This window comes from Nicotiana sylvestris, chromosome 9, assembly GCF_000393655.2.
Source record: "Nicotiana sylvestris chromosome 9, ASM39365v2, whole genome shotgun sequence".
Lineage (NCBI taxonomy): Eukaryota > Viridiplantae > Streptophyta > Magnoliopsida > Solanales > Solanaceae > Nicotiana > Nicotiana sylvestris.
Window position 1 is genome coordinate 85,748,769 of NC_091065.1, and position 24,761 is coordinate 85,773,529.

Consider the following 24,761-nt stretch of genomic DNA (forward strand, 5'->3'; position numbering starts at 1 on the left):
TTAGGTGTATGACAACTAATAGATTAGGTGAATTAGTATTATAAATAGGCCTTGTAATCTTCTCTTCTAGATATGAAATATAGAACTTCTTTGGTTTCTAACAATATGTATAAGAACATTGAAGTTTTTTCATCAGTTTGATGTTGGGAATTTTTTTTTCCCCGTTCGAATTATTTTTGTTCAGAACAGTCTTTCGCTGCTTTGATTCTATTTCACTATTTCCGACCATTTTTTGCCCCGGCCGCTTCTTTACAGATTTTTCTACTCACTATTCCGACCAAAGTGGTACTGTCAGAATTTTTTTCCTGACATCTTTCATTTTCCAAGATCACTGTTCCGACACTGTTCACTGTACTGTTCACTGTTCACTGCACTGTTCACTGTTCAAATATTACTATTCACTATTCACTGTACTGTTCAAATATCATTGTTCACTGTTCACTGCACTGTTCAAATTTCATTGCACTGTTCTTGACTATTTGATTCTGCTATTATTCGGGTGCAAGATGACTGAAACGAAACCTACCGTTGATGTCATTCCGGTTATGTCCAAAATTACGGAGAATAAGTTCATGGGTTCCAATTACATGGATTGGAGTAAGACGATCCGTCTCTATTTGCGGAGCATCGACAAAGAGAACCACTTGGTTGATGATCCACCCAAGGATGAGACTAAATCAGTCTGGTTAAAGGAGGATGCAAAATTGTTTCTCCAAATCAAGAATTCGATGCACAGTGAGGTAAATGATCTAGTTTCTCATTGTGATTATGTGAAGGATCTAATGGATTATTTAGATTTTTTGTACTCTGGCAAAGGAAACTTGTCTCGCATGTATGATGTGTGCCAGGCATTTTACCATCCATCCATGCAAGATCGCTCTCTCACCACTTACTTCTCAGAGTTTAAGAAGGTGTATGATGAGCTTAATGTTATATTGCCGTTTAGTCCAGATGTGAAGGTACAACAGGCTCAACGTGAACAACTAGCGGTCATGAGTTTCCTTTCTAGTCTTTCTCCCAAATTTGAAGGGGTCAAATCGCAGATTTTATCTGGGACTGCTATCTCTTCCTTGAAAGAGGCCTTTACAAGAGTGTTGCGTACTGAAAAGTCTCATCCAGGTCCGACAGCCACGATCGATAGTGGTGCTCTGCTTAGCCGCGTCCAAAAGAATAGGAGTCATAGTAATCGCAATCGGAGTAGCGATAGTCGAGACCTAAAGCAAGGGGAAGTTGAATGTTTTTATTGTCATGAGCTCGGTCATACCATACGTTATTGTGTGAAGCTTCAGAATAAGAACAAAAGATCTCAGTATGCCAACATCGCCACTTCCGAGACTATTTCACCATCTCAGTCATCATCTCCTCCTATCAATACTATCCCCGAGTCAGGTAAAACCACTAAGTGTCTCCTCTCTTCGTCATCCAAATGGGTCATTGATTCTGGTGCCACAGATCATATGACAGGTAACTCTAAACTCTTTTCCACTTTTCATTCACATACCCAATGTTCCACAGTTACTTTAGCCGATGGGTCTACCTCATATGTTTTAGGGTCTGGCACTGTTAACCCAACATCTTCTCTTTCCCTTAGTTCCGTCTTAAATTTGCCTGATTTTTCTTTCAATCTAATATCTGTCAGTAAACTTACTCGTACTCTAAATTGTTGTGTCTCATTTTTTCCCAATTATTGTCTTTTTCAGGATCTTACGACGAAGCAGATTATTGGTAAAGGTTCTGAGTCTGGGGGTCTCTATGTTCTTGAATCACAGGTGCCGAAATCCATTTCTTGTTCAACTGTGTTGTCTCCCTTTGATGTACACTGTCGATTGGGTCATCCATCCTTCTCAGTTTCAGAGTATTTCCTCTTTAGATTGTGAGTCATGTCAGTTTGCTAAACACCATCGCCTTCCTAAAGTTTCTAGAGTCAATAAACGGGTCGACTTACCTTTTGAGTTAGTTCACACCGATGTTTGGGGTCCATGTCCTATTATCTCTAAAACTGGTTTTAGATATTTTGTTACCTTTGTGGATGATCATTCTCGTGTTACTTGGTTATATTTAATGAAAAATCGTTCGGAGTTGTTTTCAATTTTTTGTGCTTTTTGTGCTGAAATAAAAACTCATTTTAATGTTTCCGTTCGTAATTTAAGGAGTGACAATGCAAAAGAATATTTTTCGAATTTGTTTAAAGATTATATGGCTACAAATCATATTCTACATCAATCTTCTTATGTTGACACCCCTTCTCAAAATGGGGTTGCGGAATGAAAAAATAGACATCTTCTTGAAGTAGGCCGAGCACTCCTCTTTCAAATGAAAGTGCCAAAATATTTTTGGGCTGATGCCATCTCTACAGCTTATTTTTTAATAAATCGTATGCCATCTTCTGTACTTCATGGTAATATTCCTTACAACATTCTTTTTTCCTCTAAGCCATTATTTCCTATTGAACCCAAAATATTTGGTTGTACTTGTTTTGTTCGTGATGTTCGTCCACAGGTAACTAAATTAGATCCAAAGGCCCTTAAGTGTGTGTTCTTAGGGTACTCACGTCTTCAGAAAGGTTATCGGTGTTATTCTCCAGATCTCAAAAGGTACTTAGTGTCTGCCGATGTCACATTCCATGAAAATTATCCGTTCTTTTCTTCATATGTTTATAACAGTCCTGAGGAAGAAGATGATACTTTGGTCTACACTGTCACACATCCAGTTAGTTCTCCAACACCTCTTCCTCAGTCACCCGTTTTCCTCGATCGACCATCCGAGCAGCCACCTGTTCTTCGTGTGTATACCAGGCGACAACAAACCTCAGAACCCGATCCTTTACCTATTTCTGCTTCGTCGGTAGATCCAACATCCTGTGTTTCAGATCCTAGTTTGGATCTTCCTATTGCCATTCGCAAAGGTACACGACAATGTACTTATCATATTTCTTCCTTTGTGTCTTATGACCATTTTTCTACTTCTTCTAGCTCGTTTGTTGCATCATTAGATTCTGCTAGGATACCTAAAGCTGTTCGTGAAGCATTGTCCCACCCAGGTTGGCATGATGCAATGATAGAAGAGATGATAGCTTTAGATGAGAATGGTACTTGGGAGTTGGCCGATCTGCCCACTAACAAAAAGGCTATTGGGTGCAAGTGGGTATTTGCTGTTAAGTTTAACTCCGATGGGACAGTAGCTCGCCTTAAGGCACGCCTTGTTGCAAAAGGGTATGCACAGACCTATGGAGTCGACTATTTGGATACTTTTTCCCCGGTCGCCAAGTTAGCTTCTGTTCGATTATTCATTTCCATGACAGCTACTTATGATTGGCCTCTGCATCAGCTTGATATAAAGAATGCTTTTCTACATGGAGATTTTCAGGAAGAAGTATATATGGAGCAACCACCTGGGTTTGTTGCTCAGGGGGAGTGTGGAAAGGTATGTCGTCTTCGAAAATCTCTTTATGGGCTGAAACAGAGTCCCCGTGCTTGGTTTGGCAGATTTAGTGAGGCTGTTCTAGAATATGGGATGAAGAAAAGCAATTGCGATCATACGGTGTTTTATAAAAAGTCTGATGATGGTATTCTTTTATTGGTAGTATATGTTGATGACATCGTTATTACTGGAAGTGATATTACAGGAATTTCAACTCTAAAGTCTTTCCTTCACACTCAATTTCAGACGAAAGATTTAGGGCAACTAAAGTATTTTTTGGGAGTTGAAGTTACACGGAGCAAGAAAGGCATCTTCTTGTCCCAAAGGAAATATACTCTTGACTTGTTAGCTGAAACTGGAAAGTTGGGATCTAAACCATGCAGCATGCCAATGGTTCCTAACACACAACTCGTGAAAGAAGACGGTGAGTTATTCGAAGATCCAGAGAAATATAGGAGATTGGTTGGGAAACTGAACTATCTTACAGTAACACGTCCCGATATCGCATACTCTGTCAGCATTGTGAGTCAGTTTATGTGTTCCCCAACAGTCAGGCATTGGACGACTCTGGAGCAGATTCTTTGTTATCTAAAGGGATCTCCAGGACGGGGTCTAGTATATAAGAATAATGAACACACTAACATTGAGTGTTTCACATATGCAGATTGGGCAGGGTCAAAAGCCGATAGGAGATCCACGACAGGATATTGCGTTTTGTTGGTGGAAACTTGCTTTCGTGGAAGAGTAAGAAACAAAATGTCGTATCTCGATCTAGTGCGGAAGCAGAATACAGAGCTATGGCACAATTTGTGTGTGAGGTTGTATGGGTACATCAACTATTAAGTGAAGTTGGCTTCCAAACTACATTGCCAGCAAAGTTGTGGTGTGATAATCAAGCTGCTCTTCATATCTCCTCTAATCCTGTATTTCACGAAAGGACTAAGCACATTGAAATAGATTGTCACTTTGTTCGTGAAAAGATTCAACAAAAGCTCATCTCTACAGGTCATGTTAGAACTGGAGATCAATTGGGAGACATTTTCACAAAAGCTTTGAATGGAGCTCGAGTTGAATATATCTGTAACAAGTTGGGCATGATCAATATATATGCTCCAACTTGAGGGGGAGTGTTGACATACAAGTTGTCTAGCACATGTATACACATGTACTACATCATAGCTAGCACATGTATATGAGTTGTATAGTAGGTGTAATACAAGTTGTGTAGCATATGTATACACATGTACTACATCATAGCTAACACATGTATATGAGTTGTATAGTAGGTGTAATTAGGTGTATGACAACTAATAGATTAGGTGAATTAGTATTATAAATAGGCCTTGTAATCTTCTCTTCTAGATATGAAATATAGAACTTCTTTGGTTTCTAACAATACGTATAAAATATTTTAAAATTTGTATAAATGTAATGTCGGGTTGGTTTGGTTTCGGTTTGACTTTGTTTTAATTAAAACCAATTATGATCAGATTTTTTTTCCAATACCAAACCAAATATCAATTATGGTCGAATTTTTCTTACCGATTTGGTGCGGTTTATCGGTTTTCTTTGTACACCCCTAACCACAACAGGTAAATGTCATTAGCCCAAAGATAAAAGTAGCTTTGTCTCTCATGGCTTTGGACTTGCACCAGGACTGGCTCATTGGCCTGTTCTCTTCACATGTCTAAATAATGACATGTTCGATTAGAAAAAGGTCAAATAAGCAAAAACATTTCATCTATACCATATACAAAAGTAGTATTGGAATATTCAGAAGTCCTGTAGAATCATTCTATGTGATGAGAGGAGTTAAGCAACATAGAATCATTCTGTTACAGTACCTGTAGTTATTTACATTACATGCATACAGCTTTCACATATTTTATGTGTAAAGCAACTTATTAGAATGACCCAAATTGAGGTTTCTGTTACAGTCCAGTCGGGGCAGTCTAATTATTTGCATGTTTCGTGTATTTTCTTATTTACATTACATGCATACAGCTTTACACATATTTATGTATGAGTTTTACACATGTTTTAATTTGCCCCGGAGTTGTGTCTAGATTAGCAGAGAATTTCTATCCTGGAGTGCTGTCAATCAATCCACTAAAATGGAATAACAATCTTGTTTATGTTTCTGGGAAAAAGATAGTTTACAATCATTGCCTATTGACTGCTTTTGTGGGCATAATAGGCACATGCTGCCCATTTCTATAACATAAGTACTAAGATGAGCTAATGATCCCACTAGTTGATTGATGGATTTTCCTTGTAGTTTGTACCTATTGGAGAGCATATTACTACTATTTCTAACGTCCTAATCTATAGGCTGGTCTTTTTGACTTCTAGATGTTCTTTGAATTCAGAGTGGAGCGGCTTTGTCTCTCTCATAATTGAGTCACATATTAGGAACATTTATGGGTTTTCAGTAGACAACATAGGAACTTGAAGTTGGTTGAAGGCACATGTTTTATTCTCTTTATTTGAATTACTCCATCTGATTTATTGTTCAGATAATTACTGGAAAGTTTCATTATCCGATGGAAATTATGACTCGCACCTTAACCTTTAACTTATTAAAAAAAAAGTGAACTATGAATAGGTTTGTCAATGAATGAGTTGTATTAAATTTTGCTGCAATGATCTACTAGTGAGATGAACTTAGTTATAATCCAACGCGTCCTGTACTTGACTTTATTTCAAATTCTTGTTGATTGAGTCTAACCTACAGTAGATGGAGCAATTAGAAGAATGTACTTATAAAGAGTGTCTCCTTGCCTCAAGTTTATAGTCAAAAAGTGAATGTTACAGAAAACACTTAATTACTCGCCTTGTCCCAATATATGTGTGACTTGCTTATTTATGAACAAGTTAGCTTTAAACTTCCCACTTTAATGAGATGATTTTTAATCATACAAATTTTTATGGCATGTTTGAAATCACAAGTTTCAAAAGTTTTTCTTTTTTTCTTAAACTCTATATCGAGTCAAACACCACCACATAAATTAGGAGGAAGGGAGTAGTTGACTAGTAATAGTAAAACTGCAGACTTCTGTAGGAGAATGATAGCATTTGAGGTGACAATTTTGGTTTGGTATATATGCAAAGGAGAAAAATAACTAAATGATTGTATCACAATTATTTTTCATTATTCGACCAGCTTCCTTCCAAAGGCTGTTCCAGAAATTAGAAAATACCTAGAAAGCCATCTAGTTAACGTTTTTTCAGCTGATTGTTAAGTTAATTGTAGCATGCTTTCGCTCTTCTCACTTCAGAAAGATTCTTCAGTATTTTGTTATGATGACATAATACAAAGAGTACGATATATCGGTATAAAATATTTAGGAAGAAAAAGAGCACAATCAGTTGACACAGACCAGAGAGTTGATAAAAGAGAGAGTTCTACCTATTTTTCCACATATGAGCACAAAAATGGAAACTCTTCTCCTTGTTCGAGGAAACATTCAAATGGGGTCATCGGCATACATTCATTAATAAGCAGATTGAGAGAGGATGTTAGACACGATCTTTGTATTTAATTATTTTTAGTTAGCTTATATTGTACTCGTAATTAGTATGTGATAATTTACATGTAACTTAATTACTTTTCTATATGAACAAGTCATACCTCATACGGCCACATAGTTTGTGCTTTTGCCAATATATCAAGTTCATCAATTTCAAACTCGCACCCTTTTAGAGTTACAAAAACAACAGCAAAATGTAAACAATCCCGAAGAGCAAATGAAAGAGAAAGGACAGGGGTTGATCATTGGGATTTTCAGACAAAGGGAATAAAGGGGTCTTCTTTAATCCACGGATAGAAGGCTCAGAAGTAGTAATGGTCCCCAACTCCCCGGAATAAAGACATACCCACAGAACTCTTTTTAAATTACAAAAGCTTAATATTTTTTACTGCATTTCTGAGTTTGCTATAATAGTTTTCAGTTCTTGAGATATTTGAAGATGATAAAAGCAAAAGAATTGAAAAGAAAAGAAAAAGGCAAAAATGAAAGAAGACTGAAAAGAAGAAAGATGATGACGTCTCTTATAGCACGCCTAAATTACTAGTACTGGGTACTAACTCCCCACAGCTTTCTTCAGAATTTTTTTGTTTGGATCTTAAAAGAACATGTTATGCTGTTGACGTTGCCAATACTTGAGACAACAAACCAAACAAGAGACATAATATAGAAGGAATTCTGCAAGAGCAGTGCTTTGAAATAACGTTATGGGTTTGTCATTTTATATGTACAAGTTATGCCCGACAATTCTTCTTGTTTTGCATTCAAAGTATGGTGTCAAAACTGGAAACTAGAATAAGATCAACAGTGACCAATCATCCAATTCCCTCTCCCCTCCCAAAACTCATTTGAATGATGCTTCAAGAGGGTGCATGAGTTATCAGTGTCGTTTTAAGGCCAGCTGCAGATTTAGAGCTTTGACAACAATTTGTGCATGCTTACACAGGCGGATTTAGAAATTAGAGTTAGTAGGTTTTGTTAGTAAACTGTATTTGTAAATTAATTCTGGAAAAGATAAAATAACATATAAACAGAAAATGTAAACGAAACAAAAGTTAATTCGAGTCTACTGAATTCACAGTGTTTCCTTAAGGAATTTAATCCCCTCCTAGTACCCAAGGTTATGAATTATTTCCTCCCAGGATAGAACGAATTAGACACTGGTGTAGTGGTACTTCAAACCTCACCAGTGTTTCAGCGAACACAAAGTTCGGTAGCAAATCACACTTATTGTTGCTTTCTTAGAAGTTAAAAGTATGCAGAAGAACGGAGGAGAACTCAGAAAATCATATGAAAAATCTGAGAGAATGGACTTGTATTTATAGCCAATGTTGGGCGGAAAACTTAAGAGGTGCAACTCTTCAGAATGGTTGTTTATGCAAAATGGCCATAGCTTAAATGCCATAACATAAATGGCTATTTACGCAACAATAAACCGGGAATTCAAGAGGGAGGTTAATTTTCAGTTACACAACCGAAAAACAGATAACGAAAAAACGTTTAATATTCCGTTGGATTTAATATTAATATTAATATTCTGTTATTAAAACGGATATTTAAAAATATTTTTATTAATATTTACTATTAAAGCCGTAGCCGAAGCGAGCGACGACGACGCAAGAGTTGCATTCTTCTTAGTTCTTTAAGAGCTAGAAGAAGAGCAATTGCTTATATATCTATCAAAAACCTCTTCCTCTTTCAATATGGGACAATGTCCATTTGTCAAAGAGGAAATCTCAATTTCATTTTCCCTCTATTTCCCATTACCCCTCTTTTAAGCCTATTTTAATGCTTAAAAACCCAACAGGTTAAAATATGTGCGATGTTCTTATGTAAAAGAGTAGAGCTAGAGTTAAGGGTACGAGTTCGCTGAATCCAATAACTTTGGTCCGAATTCTATATATGTACAAATTATTAATTTCGGAACAGTAAGGCTAGATTTTCGTTTCAAATCCTAGCTCCGCCTTTGTTGTATATATGTAGACTTTTTTAGTTGGCAGAATAGCTTAAATGACACATATACTTGTGCCACTTTGTCATGTCGGTCGCCAAACTTAATAATTTGCCAATTGAACACTTACACTCCTTCAAAACGAGTATAATAAACGCTTATGTCAGGAGGCTGCAGTGCGTGTAATCCAATCTCCTCCACGTTGGCTGCCACGTCAAGAAAATTAAACCACGTAGGCTCCAGGTCATTTATTATGGCCACAATGGCGGAACACAGATTGAAAATGGAGGAAAATCAATGGCGGAACAAGGGTTGGTTTTCTCCTCCGAATTTCAAAATTTAACGGAAAAGAGCATGTAGGTTTGCACTTAAGAAAATAACCTTCCAATTGAGGGTCAGATCTATAATATTGAAGACAAGGCAAGAGATTGGAGACACCGCCATGGCTGCAAACACCCGTTGCAAGTCGTCACTGTCCGGGTCGCCCCGCCAAGTTACTCCATCAAGCCACATTGGTGGAGTAAAACGATTAAGGGAAAGGCACTTATGGTGACCCTTAAAGGTGCATCTGCTATGTTGAAAATACCCATGTCCAAGCCGCCCCCTTCTTCATAGTCATTGTATTGTTCATAAAAATCATCAGTAAAATAAACACAATCGGTCTTGACTCCAAGAAATTAAGAAGCTTGGACTGACAAAGATGCATCAGCACCCAAAAAGAGAGCCTTGTCAAGTAACGAAAAGGGAAGGGGTTGTTGTTGGGTTTGGGGTTAGGGGGGGGAGAGAAGAAGAAGCGTACATGATATCTCTCTTGCTTTTTTCTTTTCTTTTTTTACTTATTTATTTTTCATTCTTATTTTAATGATTTTTTCTTTTTCTTTTAATTATTTCTGGTTCAAAATGTTCATATTCACGATCATTATCCGCGTGAATTACACTCACTTTGTCCAGTTCAACCATTATTTTGCCACATGTGCTTATCAACGGTTAAAAAGGTTTAAAATATAGATTTGTACAAGTTAAAAGTGTCTGGATGAAAAAAATAAAGTAAGGGGACCGACATGACAAAATGACACAAATATAAGTGCCATTTAGGCCAATCTACCTTTTTAATTTGCATGTTCGGAGTGAAAGCAACAGGTTTGGTTGAACCTGTTCTAGATTTGCGACTGCAACCAATGAATTGGACTTGATTTGCATATACTATGTAATTGCAATTGTTTAAAACTATATGTTTGTACTGAATTTGCACCCATTGTTTAATTTACAATTGTTGTCTTAATTATAAGCTTAGATTCGCCTTTGTTTTAAGGTAATGAATCTTTTGGAATTGTTTGAGAAAAGGTATAAGCATCTTAATGACAGGTACTCGTTGCCAGGGCGGATTTAGAGGCGGAAGGAAGTTCATCCGAATCCCCTTTGCCGGAAAAATTACACTATATATATAAGACAAAATATATATTTACCTCTATATATATTATATTTTAAATTGCCTTATTGAATTCCATAAGCATAGCTTAGCGGTTAAGGGGTTCAAAATCTTTATGGGGTCATAGGTTCAATTCCCACCAGCTATACAATCTCTTTTAATTTTTAAACTTTTTTTCTTTTTTGAGAAAATTCTGCTTGCTCGTTGCACAGTACATTCAAGAAGAAATAAAAGGAGAAGTTTTAGTTGAGATATATTTCACCTTCAAGAATTTCTTTTCGGAAAAATGACAAATGTTTAACACGAGATAAAGTATATTTCTAATGGATTAAAATGGGCAAACAGTCTAGTGTCCTTTGGGTGTAAAGAGGATGATTCCTGCCTTTCCTTTTTTTCTCTTCAAAAATTTTTCCAGCGGATCCAAAGCTTTGACAACGGTTGCTTAGAATCCACAGCCTTCAACTTAAATTACACATATGGAGTTCAAAGAAATTTTAAGAACTATACCTATAATATTTCCATTAACTACTCAGAAATAATAAATAATGCAAGTAGTACTCTGTAGCCCCTGAATTTTAAGATTGCCTCTGATTTTCTTATACATAGAGTAGTATTTCACTTAACTCTCGTATAACTTTGAACCTTACTTTTGAGGCGTTTTACCAATTTAAACCAACCCTCTCGTATAAAGTATAAACCGTATTAGTGGTGGACCAGTGCTATAGGCCCTAATTAAAGCTTTGGTAGCTTTCTTGGCTTTCTTTTATTTTATTTCTTTTTTTTCTGGGACGATAACACTTTAGCTTTTACCCACTACAGTGTGCCTGGGATCGCCCAAATATTTGGTGCAATAATTTTTCAACATGAACAGAAGGCAACGTTTCAGACTCCTGACAATAAGTCAAAGATACCTACTTGACTAAGGCCCAGTTGGCTTCATTCTCAACAATTCCAACCCACTAGATAACACTCCAAAAAGAATCTAACTTTCAAATATTAACACTGTTTTTACACTACTAATATAATTAAATATGTTGCTTATAACATACTCCATCTGTTCCAGTTTATGTAAACCTATTTCCTTTTTGGTTCGTTCCAAAAAGAATGATATCTTTCTAAATTTGGAAACAATTTAGCTTAAACTTACAATTCTACCCTTAATGAGAAGCTTTTATAACCACACAAATACTCTGAACACCCTTTTAACTTGTTTAGGACCACAAATTTCAAAAGTCTTTTTTTCTTAAACTCCGTGCCTAGTTAAACAAGTTCATATAAATTGAAACGGAGGGAGTATTATCTTAATTCTACTTATATTACCCATACTTTTAGATGACCTGATTGTGTAAAAAACAACGTTGTGTAGAAGTTAAATTCTTACAATAAATCTTTAAGTAATATATATTGCCAACATTTAAAAGTTTATATTATTAATGTATTTTAACCTGTTGTAGTAAATTATTTACTGGATTTCGAATTACCAAATAATTAGCTGTTTGGGCTTATTTTGAAAAGTATTTTTCTCAAAAGTACTAAAAAAAGTCTGTGTTTGATTAATTAATTTGAAAAGTACTTTGTATATAAATTAGTGTTTTGCCCCGCTTTTAAAACGTGCTTATTATTCTCAAAAACCCTTTTTTTCTTTTTAAAAGCTTCGCACATTTGAGCAAAATTTGTCACTTATATAATATCGAGTACCTGTCTTTGTAGGTCATCTCAAAGGTAAAAGAAATGGTGAAACTAGCGGAGAAGTTAAGTTGCTAGTATAAAAAGGCGTCCAAAGCTAAAAATAATAAGATCCCGCCATTCATCTTCAAAAGCAATTCACACACTACTTCACTTGGATATCATGGATAGCAAATGGTCTGAGAAAAGCTTGGTTAATTTGCCAGAAAGTCCAAAAGCGCCTATGGAATTCTTGTCAAGATCATGGAGTGCCTCTGCTTTGCAAGTATGCAAGGCCTTAACTTCTTCTTCTTCTGCTTCTCCTTCTCTTCTTCCCAAAGCTAGCATTGCCAATTCCTCTGCTAATACTACTACTACTCACTCCAGTAGTAGTAGCAGTACTGTAATTACTATACCTGAGAATATCTCTGCTGAGGAAGAAGACTCTGCTAAACTTGCTGGAAATACCTTCTCTTTTGCTTCCTCTGCTACTTCTCAACTTGTTCTTGAACGCATTATGTCTCAATCTGTAAGTGCTCTTAATATAGTCCCCACATTTTTCTTCCACTTAGCAAAAAAATTTGTTTATTTTCTAGGAGTCTTTTAGTTATGTCAGTGAAACTATATGCTAGTTAAAAATACTGAGAACGTCTAGTATTATTTATTATTTGACTAAGATGAACTTGAATATTAAAACGATGTGAATAGTGTGGATTCATATAACTGACCCAACAACATTATTGTAGTTAGAAAAAATGTGACGTTTCATTAGAAAAAATGAAACGGAGAAGGGGTGTTCCTTTACAGAGGATAAATGCAGCATATTAATCTTTTTTAACCTAATATTTTCCTTTTTGTTGGGAAATTGTTAGATGCATAATGGGCAGGAGATATCACCTTTAACTTCAGGAAGATTATCTCATAGTAGTGGACCTCTCAATGGTTCCCTAACGGAAGAAACTGATAGCCCTCCAGTCTCTCCTTCTGAAGAGTTCGAAGATGTTGTTAAGGTAATTAATTTCTGTCATTATTAAGTTTTTCTTTTCCCTAATTAGTTTCTTGATCACTTTATTTTTTAATTAAAACAACCCCAACTGCATATATCTTTTTTGTCTTAAATGTTAGTAGGTCCATATAGTTGTTAGTAGTTACTGATGATGGTTGATGTTTCTTTGACTGTGAGCTAATAGAAATAATTAAGGGGTTAATTCCATCGGACCCATTTCCAAAGCTTTTTCTAATGTTCTTCACAAGAAAAAGTTAAGAACATAATGCACTTTTGTTAATTTCGATATTCAACTTTTCTTGCTTTACATACAAGGATGCTTTAGCCGTCTAATCAGAGTCACCTTTTGACTTCGTTTGTGGAATAACTCTACCACAAAAGGGAGAAAAAGAAAAAGAAAAAGACAAAAGAAAAAAGAAAAAAGAAAAAGATGTTAACTTTGGTTTTATACGAGATCAAAGGTAAAACAAAAAAATCATATGAAAAAGTAAAGCCAAACATTTTATAGGAAAAGGCAAGGGAACGTAACGCCCCTCAACCGATGTTCAACTTATTCCCTCCTTGGGCTAGCTAGAATTTAGAAATGGATTTAACTTATATATAACGATAATATAAAAAATTTGTACATTACTAATGTAATTTATTTTATGTAAAAATTTGTTTACTTTATTTTTCAGGTTTTTAGTTTTACCTGTTATTAGTTTTACCTATAATTATCTTTTACACAAATGGTATGTTAGTATATAAAAATTAAACTTTGATCTCCCCTCTTGAAATAAAAGGGAAACCAGTAGTCCTAAGATATTAAAACAACAATGTTAAGTCATGACTTGGTAAAAGCCATTAGATTTTGGACTAGCAGACTCTAGTTTATCCAATAGTGGAATCTCGTAATAACAGAAACAGATCAATGTACCTTATTATGTAGCACGTGAAGATGTCATGTGTACACTAGGCAAATTAATTTTTTTTGTCTTAATTAGCTTGCACAAAAATATGCAACAAGTAAGATTCAAGAAGACTGAGATCTTATGCTGCAGTTTGTCCTATTTAGTTACCCATCATCAGGACAGAAACTTTTGGAAAGACTAGTGGAGTGTGTAAGTGGTAAATTGATGCTCCCTGTCAATCTTTATCATATATTGTCATTGCTTCCAAGTTTCAGAGTTCTGGCTTATTTGTTTAGTTTCCCATCAAGATTTTTCCATAGATAAAATTTACCACTCTGCTTCAAGATTTACCTTTTTGATGTTATTTAGTATTGTCATTTTATTTTAGATCCAAATTCAAGAACCTTTAGATGAATAAATTACACATTTAAAACCATGGGTTCAAAATTTACTATTTTTTGAAATTCTAGTAAGTAATTTTTATGTATATATATTTATATTTCGTGTCAACAATATTGGATTCAGTTGAACCCGTTAATTATTATATGCTATATTCGCCACTGAGTCCTTTATTCTCTTATATGAGTGCAGTACTTGAAAGCAAACAACACTTTGCAACCATTATTCACAAACGTGAGAACAAACGGATACAATGGAACCGCAGGGCATGCACCCAACACGCCTGGTGGTAAGACGGTAGGGAGATGGTTAAAGGAAAGGAGGGAAAAAAAGAAAGAAGAGAGTAGAGCCCAGAACGCACAACTTCATGCTATTGTTTCAGTAGCAGGAGTTGCTGCTTCTGTGGCAGCAATTGCTGCGGCCACTGCAGCAGCATCGTCCACAGGCAAAGATGAGCAGATGGCGAAGACAGATGCGGCTGTTGCTTCGGCAGCAATGCTAGTAGCTGCACAGTGCGTGGAGGCTGCTGAAGCTATGGGAGCTGACCGTGACCATCTTATGTCAGCAATTAGCTCTGCTGTCAATGTTCGTTCTCATGGGGATATATCAACTCTTACTGCTGCTGCCGCCACAGGTAACTTAAACATCTCATATGAAAGCAGAGTCACCATTTTTTCATTGGCTAATTTACAATTTTAAACTTCAACTTGATAATTACAAAGGTAATTTGACTATTAAATCATTTAAAGACTGGATTTTAATGATGTTACACATTGTCGGTTATATAATAGTGGTAGTTATACATGTCACAAAAGTTGATAAATCATTTATCCTCTTGACTTTTAGCCCTACGCAACACTGAAACCTGAGCTTCTATAGCTTATATACACTAACACTTCAAAGAATTTTTACACAATCAGAGATCATCCTAAAAGTAAATACAGCCAATCGTCTATAAAAAGTACTTCTATGACTAGTAACCTAGAAAATAAGGCACATTTATCGGCTACAACAAGTTAGAATACACTTGGTATAATAGTTATTTACATTATCCGTATATATAAGTTAAGTCCAATCTCATATAGTCCTATTTTTATTTTCAGCTTTACGAGGAGCTGCGACATTAAAGGCTAGAGCACTGAAGGAAGTATGGAACATTGCAGCAGTAATTCCAATAGAAAAGGGAATTGGCACAGGCACAGTTAGAAACAGTGACCAAAATCAGACTAATAGCAATAATTACTGCGAGGGACTTGACATTGAAGAGAACTTTTTGGGTGTTTGTAATCAAGAATTGCTGGCTCGGGGTCGTGAGCTACTCAAGAGAACGCGTAATGGTAATTGCACAAATTCCGTGACACAAAATTGAAATGCCAAAAATCTGTCCCATTTTTTCTTATGCAACTGTCTATTTGTTGGACGTTTCAGGTGATCTTCACTGGAAAATAGTCTCTGTCTATATTCATCGAAGCGGAGAGGTAAGCATCGTAATTTAACATAGTATAACATGTCTTTTAAGATAAACTCTAGTTAATATGTTTTAAAAAGTATTTAAGTATTTATGTTTCCCTATTTCACAGGTGATGCTGAAGATGAAAAGCAAACATGTGGGAAAAACTATCACCAAGAAAAAGAAGAGTACGTCCTAATAATTTTGATATGTTATAGCAAAAGAACTTCCAATTGGGACACCCAATTAATGACTTGAAAATTAATTTATGTGGGTGCATGTAGATGTAGTACTAGAAGTATACAAGGATGTACCAGCATGGCCAGGAAGGCATTTATTTGAGGATGGAGAAAAGCGTCGATATTTTGGACTAAAGACAGAAGTACGAGGTGTGGTTGAGTTCGAATGCAAAAATCAAAGAGAATATGAGATGTGGACTCAAGGTGTTTCAAGACTTCTCTCTATGGTTGCTGAGAGGAAGAAGAGATTTCAGAACTAATTAATTAAATGCCAAATATATTCACTTCTTCAAGTGAGTACACCATCAGTTTTAATTAATTAGGTACTACTTACTTACGTACTAGTCAGTGAGAACATGAAGGTAGAAATGTATAAAAGTTTTGATGTTCTTGTGAAAAACATTCTAAAACTTATGCATGTATTATAAGTAAGTATTCTCTTTGTTTAGACCTCGAAAAAACATTGTGATTCCTAGCACAAATTGTTTATTAAGATGTAGGGCACTATCTGTCACGACCCGCAATTTCCACCGTCATGATCGTAATAGCACCTAACATTCCACTTGCTAGGTAAGCCAATGATAGAATATTATCAAGTAAAACCTTATTCAATTCAATAAATAATAGTAAATGAGTTAAAGTGAAACACAACGAGTGCGAAATAATATAACAACTTAATCATTTACTACTACCCAGATCTGGTGTCACAAATTCACAAACATTCCAGGATTCACTACAAGTAAAAGTCTGAAAGAAATACAACTGTTTGAACGAAACAAACAATAAAACAGAAGAGATAGACGGGGACTTCAAGGTCTGTGAACGCTGACAGATCTACCTCGAGTCTCCGGTGGTCCGGTCCGAGCTGCTATGCCTCTCGATCAACTGGGACCAATACCAAAATTTGCACAGGAAGTGCAGAGTGCAGTATCAGTACAACCGACCCCATGTACTGGTAAGTGTTGAGCCTAACCTCGGCGAAGTAGTAACGAGGCTAAAACAAGACACCCACAAATAAACCTGTGCAATTTAACAGTATATGTACGAAGATAACGGCAAATAAAAGTTAGACAGTAATATCGGGAGGGGGACATGCTGAAGGGATCACAAGGTAAAGAATCACAACAGTAATAAGAACTTGATCAACCAATATACCTTAAACATATAGAAATAAGTAAACATAGTAAAGGAAAATGCACGACATCACCCTTCGTACTTTTACTCTCAAACTCACCATATTAAACAATAGAAACGGCACGACATCACCCTTTGTGCATTAATTCTCTCATAACATAGCACGACATCACCCTTCGTGCATTAATACTCACAATACGGCACGACATCACCCTTTGTGCATTAACATTCACAATATGGCACGACATCATCCTTCGTGCATTAACACTCTCCCTCACCATAAAGCAATGAACAATAACAACAGCGAGATAGAAATAACAAGAACAAGTCTTACTTCAACATTCGGTTCCATAATACCAATCTCACTTTGAATCAATGCTCAGTTATTACCAAAGTCCATAAACATGATAAGAACGATCAACATAATGATTAACTAGTCTAAGCATGGATAATATGATCACGAAAAGCAACAATTGCAATAATAAGACTCACTCGCATGCTATGACTCGGCAACAACACATAGGTACTCGTCACTTCACCTATACGTTGTGCCCAACATTCGAACATGTAGTATATAGGTAAATAAGACTTAATCCCTCAAGCCAAGGTTAACCACGATACTTACCTCGATCCAACAGCCAAACTCAAAGCTCAACCACGACTTTTCCTCTCAAACAAGCCTCTAAACCGATAGAATCTAGTATATTACCAGCCAAATGATTCAAATTAAGCCTTAGAAACTACCCACGATCGTAAAGAATTCAATTTAGACCATTATTGAAAAAGTCAACAAAAAGTCGACACCCAGGATCGCTTGGTCCAAACCCGAAATTCGGACCAAAACCCAATTACCCATTCACCCCGAGCCCGGATATATAATTAGTTTTGAAATCCGACCTCAATTTGAGGTCTAAATCCCCAATTTTCAAAATCCCTAGTTTCTGCCCAAAAATTCTCAATTCCACCATAAAAATATTAGATTTTAGGTTGAAATCTTGTGAAATGTAGTGAAAGATTGAAAGGAGATAGGTTAGAATCACTTACCAATGATTTGGGGGAAGAAGGAGTCTTTGAAAAATTGCCTCTTATGTTTCTAGGTTTGAAAATTTGAAGAATGGGAGAAAAATCTCATCTAAGTCATTTTTACCCAGCTGCAAATGTCGCAAATGCGACCTGAAGCTTTGCAAATGCGAAACTCCCACACTTCTGCTACCTTCGCAAATGTGAACAAAATGTTCGCAAATGCGGAACCTGAGGATCGCAAATGTGACCCTTGTCTTTGCAAATGCGAAATTGTCCCTTCCAGCCCACTGCTCGCAAATGCGATGGCCTTTTCGCAAATGCGAGGCTCGCATTTGCGAGCCAGACCTTGCAAATGCAAAGTCTGCAGATCTGGTGCATCAACTGCTGTTTTTTCTAAGTTCAAATACTCCGTAGCCTATCCGAAACTCACCCGATCCCTCGGGGCTCTAAACCAAAAGTGCACACTAGTATAAAAACATAATACGACCTTTCTCGCACGATCAAATCGCCAAAATAACACCTAGAACTGCGAATTGAACACCAATCAAATAAAAATTTTAAGAAAACTTTGAAACTTCTAATTTCTCAACCGAGCGTCCGAATCACATCAAACCAATTCCGTTTCTCACCAAATTTCACAAACAAGCCATAAATATTATATTGGACCTGTATCGGGCTCCGGAACCAAAATACAAACCTGGTATTAACAAGGTTTCATCAATCAATTCTTAAAATCATTGAACTTTCACACTTTTAATTTTTGCAAAAATTCATAACTCGAGCTAGGGATCTCCGAATTCGATTCCGGGCATATGCACAGGTCCCATATTTCAATACGGACCCAACGAGATCGTTAAAATATGGATCAGGGTCCTTCTACTCAAAACGTTGATCGAAGTCAACTAAATTTAACGTTTAAGGCAAAATTCTTATTTTTACCAGTTTTTATCATATAAGCCTTCTGTGTTAATACCCGGACTGCACACGCAGATCGAGGAATGTTAAAATGAGGTTCTAAAAGCTTGAAAACACCGAACTTGGTTCTAATACATAAGATGACCTATCGGGTCATCACATTCTCCACCTCTAAAACAATTGTTCGTCCTCGAACGGACATAGAAAAGTACATGGACTGGTGAAAAGATGGGGATATCTACTCCTTATGTCCGACTCGGACTCCAAGGTAGCTGCCTCAATGGGCTGACCTCTCCACTACACTTGAACTGAAGGATAACTCTTCGATCTCAACTGATGAACCTGCCGGGCTAGAATAGCCACCGACTCCTCATAGGTCAAATCCTTGTCCAGCTGGACAGTGCTAAAATCTAACACGTGAGATGGATCGCCGTGATACTTTCGGAGCATGGACACATAGAACACCGGATGAACTGCTGATAAACCAGGTGGCAATGCGAGCCTGTAGGCCACCTCTCCCACTCACTCAAGAATCTCAAAAGGTCTGATATACCTAAGGCTCAACTTTCCCTTCTTTCCGAACCTCTTTACACCCTTCATGGGTGATACCCCGAGCAACACTCTCTCTCCGACCATGAATGCAACATCACGAACCCTACGGTCGGCATAACTTTTCTGCCTGGACTGAGCTATGCGAAGTCGATCCTGAATAATCTTGACCTTATCCAAGACATCCTGTACTAACTCTGTACCCAACAACCGAGCCTCCCCCGGCTCAAACCATCCGACTGGAGATCGGCACCGCCTGCCATATAATGCCTCATAGGGAGCCATCTGAATGTTTGACTGATAACTATTGCTGTAGGCAAACTCCGCTAGCAGCAAGAACTGATCCCACGAACCTCCGAAGTCTATAACACAAGCGCGGAGCATATCCTTTGATATCTGAATAGTGCACTCGGACTGCCCGTCCGTATGAGGATGAAATGTTGATACCCAATTTTTCCTCATATGTTTTAACATATATATATATATATATATATATATATATATATATATATATATATATATATATATACTTTCAAAATAACACATATGCAGTTATAATCATGCATAAGCATTTTTATAATTTTTAAAAACTCCAAATTGATTTATTTCTTCCCTTTTTATTTATAAATTTCCAATAATTATCCTTCAAATTATTTTTTGTGGTGATTTAGTCATCTAAATTCTTTATTTATGCCAAAATAGTATTTAAACATTTTTAGTGCATTTTTATAGTTGCATTTACATTTTAGGCTAAATTGCATATCTTTGCAATAATAGCCCTACTAATGCGTAATTATATTATTGATGCATAAAATGATCTTTTATATTTTTAAAATGTTAGACAACTATAATCATTTTAATATACGAAAATATTGTTGGAAATCATTTATTATTTTTATAAATTATATAACTATTAAAAGTGGCTATTTAAAATCTAGCCTATTTTTATTTTCAATTTCAGCCCCAACCTAACCCAATTACCAGCCCAATTTCAATTAAATTACCCAGCCCAAACCCCAGCTACCCGATCCGGCCCCCAAAATCTTTTAATCTTGGTCGTTGATCATAAAGATCAACGGCCACAAACGACCATTCCTAAAATAAACCCAAAAGACCCCTTAAACTCCCGATCATTTCATACTACCCGCCGCCCTAAAATCACTCTCTTCTCTCAAACGCTCTCAAAACCTAACCCTAATAATCTCACTGATCCTCGTCCATGGCCATCTCCGATGATTTCTCACCACCTATCAGGCCTCCAATGGCCTCCCTCACGTTAATCTTTCCATCTCCAGGGCCCTCAAGGGACCGGGCTAGTTGGCTTGCATCTATGGTTCCTCTCTCGCCTGTTTCAGGCCATTCCAGTGTGATTCCAAGTAAGATCGTCCTATATTGACTGCGATCTATGATTTTCTAAGCAGGTTTCTTCACATCTATATGGTTCTCTTCGAAACCCTAATTTTTTTTCTAAACCTATTAGATCTGTACAGATCTAAGATGATTTGTGTTTGTTTCATGTGAGTTTTACAATAACCTTAAGATTCTTTACAAGACTCGTACGATTTTCAAGCGGTTTTCATTTTTTCCTAAACTAGGGTTTCCGGAATTTCTTTTTACAAATTGTTTAATGACTTTTTGTGTTTAATCTTCTGCTTCTCACATATTTTGACTGATTTTGTAAGTCTGATACAACCTTAGCTCATTTGTACTGAAAGCCCTAATTCTTTTTGATGTTCTTCGTCTGGTTTCTGAGTACTAGTATATCGACTGGTTCTTACTTTGGGTTCTTGTGATTTCTCGTGACTTTCTGGCCCTAATATGCTTCTACTAAATATTTTAGTTTGACCTTTCACTGATTCTATGTGCTTGTGTTCATCTTGACTATTCATGTTAGGACCTGTAACATTCTTCTTGAATCAGTGTCGTTCTAACTATTTGTTTTGTTAAAGTTATGTGGAATCCTGACTATTCATGTTCTACCTTATTTTATATGTTAAACATGCTAACTCTTTCATGACTTTCTCCTTGATTATTCTGAATTCCTTATTTCTTGGTTTGATTTGAGCACTTTCCCTTAAACTTTCGATTCTTACCTCTCTACTCGATTTGATTGAATTGCTTGCTCTAATTAATTTTCCTTTGCCTTGTTTGTATTTTGCTGATTCTTACTGATTTGTTTCCTTAATTAAAACTTCTGTTCATTTACCCCTAATTACCTACTCTATACTAAACCTTACTTGATTCTTTTCCTTAAATACTTAGCATGCTTTTACCGTTGATTTAAATTGTCCTTTAATTAAGGGAAAGACTTGTTGATTTACATGTGACTTTCCTGATTTTCTACTTAATTGATTTCTTACCTTATTTGTTAAGCTTTTGATTACTATATAAACCCCCTCTTATTTTAATTTCTGAACAACGAACACTAGTTCATCTATACTATTATACTCTCAAAAGCTCTCTACTCTCTCCTGTTCCTTGCAATTCTTATTAGTCCAGTCGGCTGTAAGCCTAGGCTGGCTACTAACATCATCTCTACTCTGTATTCTGTATACTCTCCTTAACTGGTATGTTCTGATTCAATTCACATTCCAAACTATGTGTTTCCTTTGTTGCTGCAATTCATTAATTTGTGATTTCCAGTTCTATGTGCTATTTTACTTAATATGCAATCAACATGCCTAGATTACTGTATCACAAAGCATGTTTAAGCTCATAGCTATTATACTGTTTGGCATGCCAATCCTGCTTTAAATAATTAGTTTACTAGCATGTCCCAAGCTGCATTGTATGCTTATGATTTCACCCAGCATGACTAAATCCTACCTGTTCTGTATATGATTAGTATTTCTAAAACCTTGAATGTTTCATGAAGTGTTTGCCTAGTCCAGTTTGTTCTATTTCACTAATGAGATCTTATTTGTGTCTTAAACCTATGTGTTCTCAACTTAACTTTGCAACTACAATCTGTGTATTTGATTGCCATCACTAAAGTGCATTCTAGGTGTCTCCCCTACCTATTTCCCTTGTGTGAGGTCTGTTCTGAAACTGTGTGTTCTCTGACTTGCTTTCTGTTTGTTTTAAAAATGTTCTTCATGTTTTCTCAAACTATTCCCACTCTAACTATGTTCTGATTTTCATAAAATTGTTTTTATTACTAAGACCTTCTTACTCTGTTTACCAAACTCTTTCAAAGTCATTATGCACTCTCATATCACTCTTAGAATACTAGGTTTTGCCCCTCTGATATGTGTACTGCCTTGAGACCCTTTGAGGTCTCTCTGAACTCTGGCATGTCAGAACTTGCCTTTTTACACTGCACCTAAATCAGTTATTGTTTGAGAAACGGTATAGGTGTGAGCACTGCCCGGGATCCTTGAGGTCCTTAAGGAACTCTGACACACCTAGACATGATATTGTTTATGGAACTTTGGCATTTGAGGCTATTGGAGGTTGGGAAGTCATTTGGGCCTACTGCAGGCTCCCTATAGATTAACTTCTGTTCATCTATGTATTTTAATTCATTGGTCTGTAATAACTATTGTAAACAACATTGGGGTGATTAGTGAAAATGGGTGGGTAGTTATATATATATTGGGTAAATCGGGTAGATACCATGCCTACAAAGTTGTGTTAATTCGAATGTACATGTTATGTTTGCTTTACTTTCACAATATTAGAGACCATGCCTATAGGATCTAAATGGCCTTATAATTAGATATCATGCCGATAGAGATAAAGTAATTGAAGTTCAGTTTTTGTTACAACATGTATTCACATTCGTCTTCTTAGATATCATGCCTATAAGTTCGAGAGTCAGTTTTAATAACTAGATACTATGCCTATATGGATTAAAATCAGCTCTAATAGAAATCATGCCTATAGAACTTATAATCAGTTTAGTTAAACAAATCAGTTTAATTCGTGTTAGTTCATTCTAAATTGGTTTAATCCACCGCCCGTTTTTAAAATAAGTTTTCAAACACCACCTTAAATTAATACCGCTAGAAAACATGTCTATAGGATCTCAAGTTGTTCGTTTTAAAAACTGTCCACTGTTTTACTACTTTCTAATCAATATAGATACCGTGCTTTTAGGACGTCACTGTTATGCGTAAATTCTGCAACCATAAAACTGTGCTTTATTATTTGAGACTGTGCAGATTTAACAGGTCTAAAAATCAGTAGGCAAGCTAATAGGTCTTTGACACTTGGTCCTAATTCATGCCGTATAATCCCTGCGCACCTAGATATCATGTTCTAGGATTTTCTCTTAAATATCTGACTGTTGTTTGAAGACGTGCATTTATTTGTTATATTTGTGGAGGTTACTGTGAGCTTGTAATTTGTTCTCTTTAAATGCAGTCCTAATTGTTCTTGATAGACGCCTAGACTTTTTATCCTTTAAAGCCTTAAGAAGGTCTAGAACTGTCCAAAAATAGAGGTCCTAAATACCTCCAGGGCCACGAGGAAGGGATGGGTAGTGCACACATAGGACATTTTCAAGGTTTCTAGAGCGCTTTAGGCTATGACCAAGGGGAGAGAATTAGGTAGTAAGGATATGATGACTACGCGCTAATGTCACGTGTAGCCCCTCATCGAGGAGTGATTACCGGACATTGCGTGGGGTGATCCTGTAGGCTAACCAACCTAGGACCCCTCTTTCCTAATTCCCGATGTTTAAACTTTACTTTTCTCTATATATGCAACTTGTTCAAGTCTTTTCCTTTTGTCTCATTACTTGAGACATACAATGTCCAAAACGTGCCTTTATTTGCAAGTATGTGTTTAAACTATTTGTTTGTTAAAAGGGACTAATTCATAAGTATAAGTTCGGCCGGGACCCACCGTTGTGGACCAAAAGGGGTGCCTAACACCTCCCCCTCAAGGTTATTTCGAGCCCTTACCCTAAATCTCTGGCAATGCAAACTAGTCTAAGAGTTAATCGCTCTAGGTGCCTTAACGCACCATAATCCGTTAGGTGGCGACTCTTCAATACCCAAAAGGAAACGAGTTATTACCCCATGGATGTCGGAACCGGGCTTTCTCTCTCTACGGAGGGAAAAAAGGGGGCGCGACATGAAATGCTTGTCCAGTTCCTTCATTTCTCATATGGGCGCAGTACTTGAGAGCGAACAACTCTCTGCAACCATTATTCACAAAC

The 24,761-nt window shown here is 36.5% G+C and overlaps 1 protein-coding gene and 1 long non-coding RNA gene across 2 annotated transcripts; both read left to right on the forward strand.

The window, feature by feature from the left end:
* On the forward strand, positions 1-555 carry LOC138876965 (uncharacterized). The gene is made up of 2 exons (XR_011402278.1): positions 1-285; positions 507-555. It is a non-coding gene; the product is annotated as an uncharacterized lncRNA (long non-coding RNA).
* An 11,533-nt stretch (positions 556-12,088) lies between these two features.
* Positions 12,089-16,485, forward strand: LOC104222576 (VAN3-binding protein-like). Its single transcript, XM_009773816.2, has 7 exons — positions 12,089-12,521; positions 12,865-13,002; positions 14,480-14,921; positions 15,391-15,624; positions 15,716-15,765; positions 15,868-15,925; positions 16,022-16,485. The coding sequence occupies exons 1-7, from the start codon at positions 12,177-12,179 to the stop codon at positions 16,234-16,236; spliced, it is 1,482 nt and encodes a 493-aa protein (XP_009772118.1). The 5' UTR covers positions 12,089-12,176; the 3' UTR covers positions 16,237-16,485.
* The last annotated feature ends 8,276 nt before the right edge of the window (positions 16,486-24,761 follow it).

Coding starts and splice junctions, on each gene's coding strand:
- LOC104222576 (XM_009773816.2), top strand. CDS start 12,177: ATGGATAGCAAATGGTCTGAGAAAAGCTTGGTTAATTTGCCAGAAAGT. Junction 12,522..12,864: donor AACGCATTATGTCTCAATCT/GTAAGTGCTCTT, acceptor GGAAATTGTTAG/ATGCATAATGGGCAGGAGAT. Junction 15,926..16,021: donor TATCACCAAGAAAAAGAAGA/GTACGTCCTAAT, acceptor GGGTGCATGTAG/ATGTAGTACTAGAAGTATAC.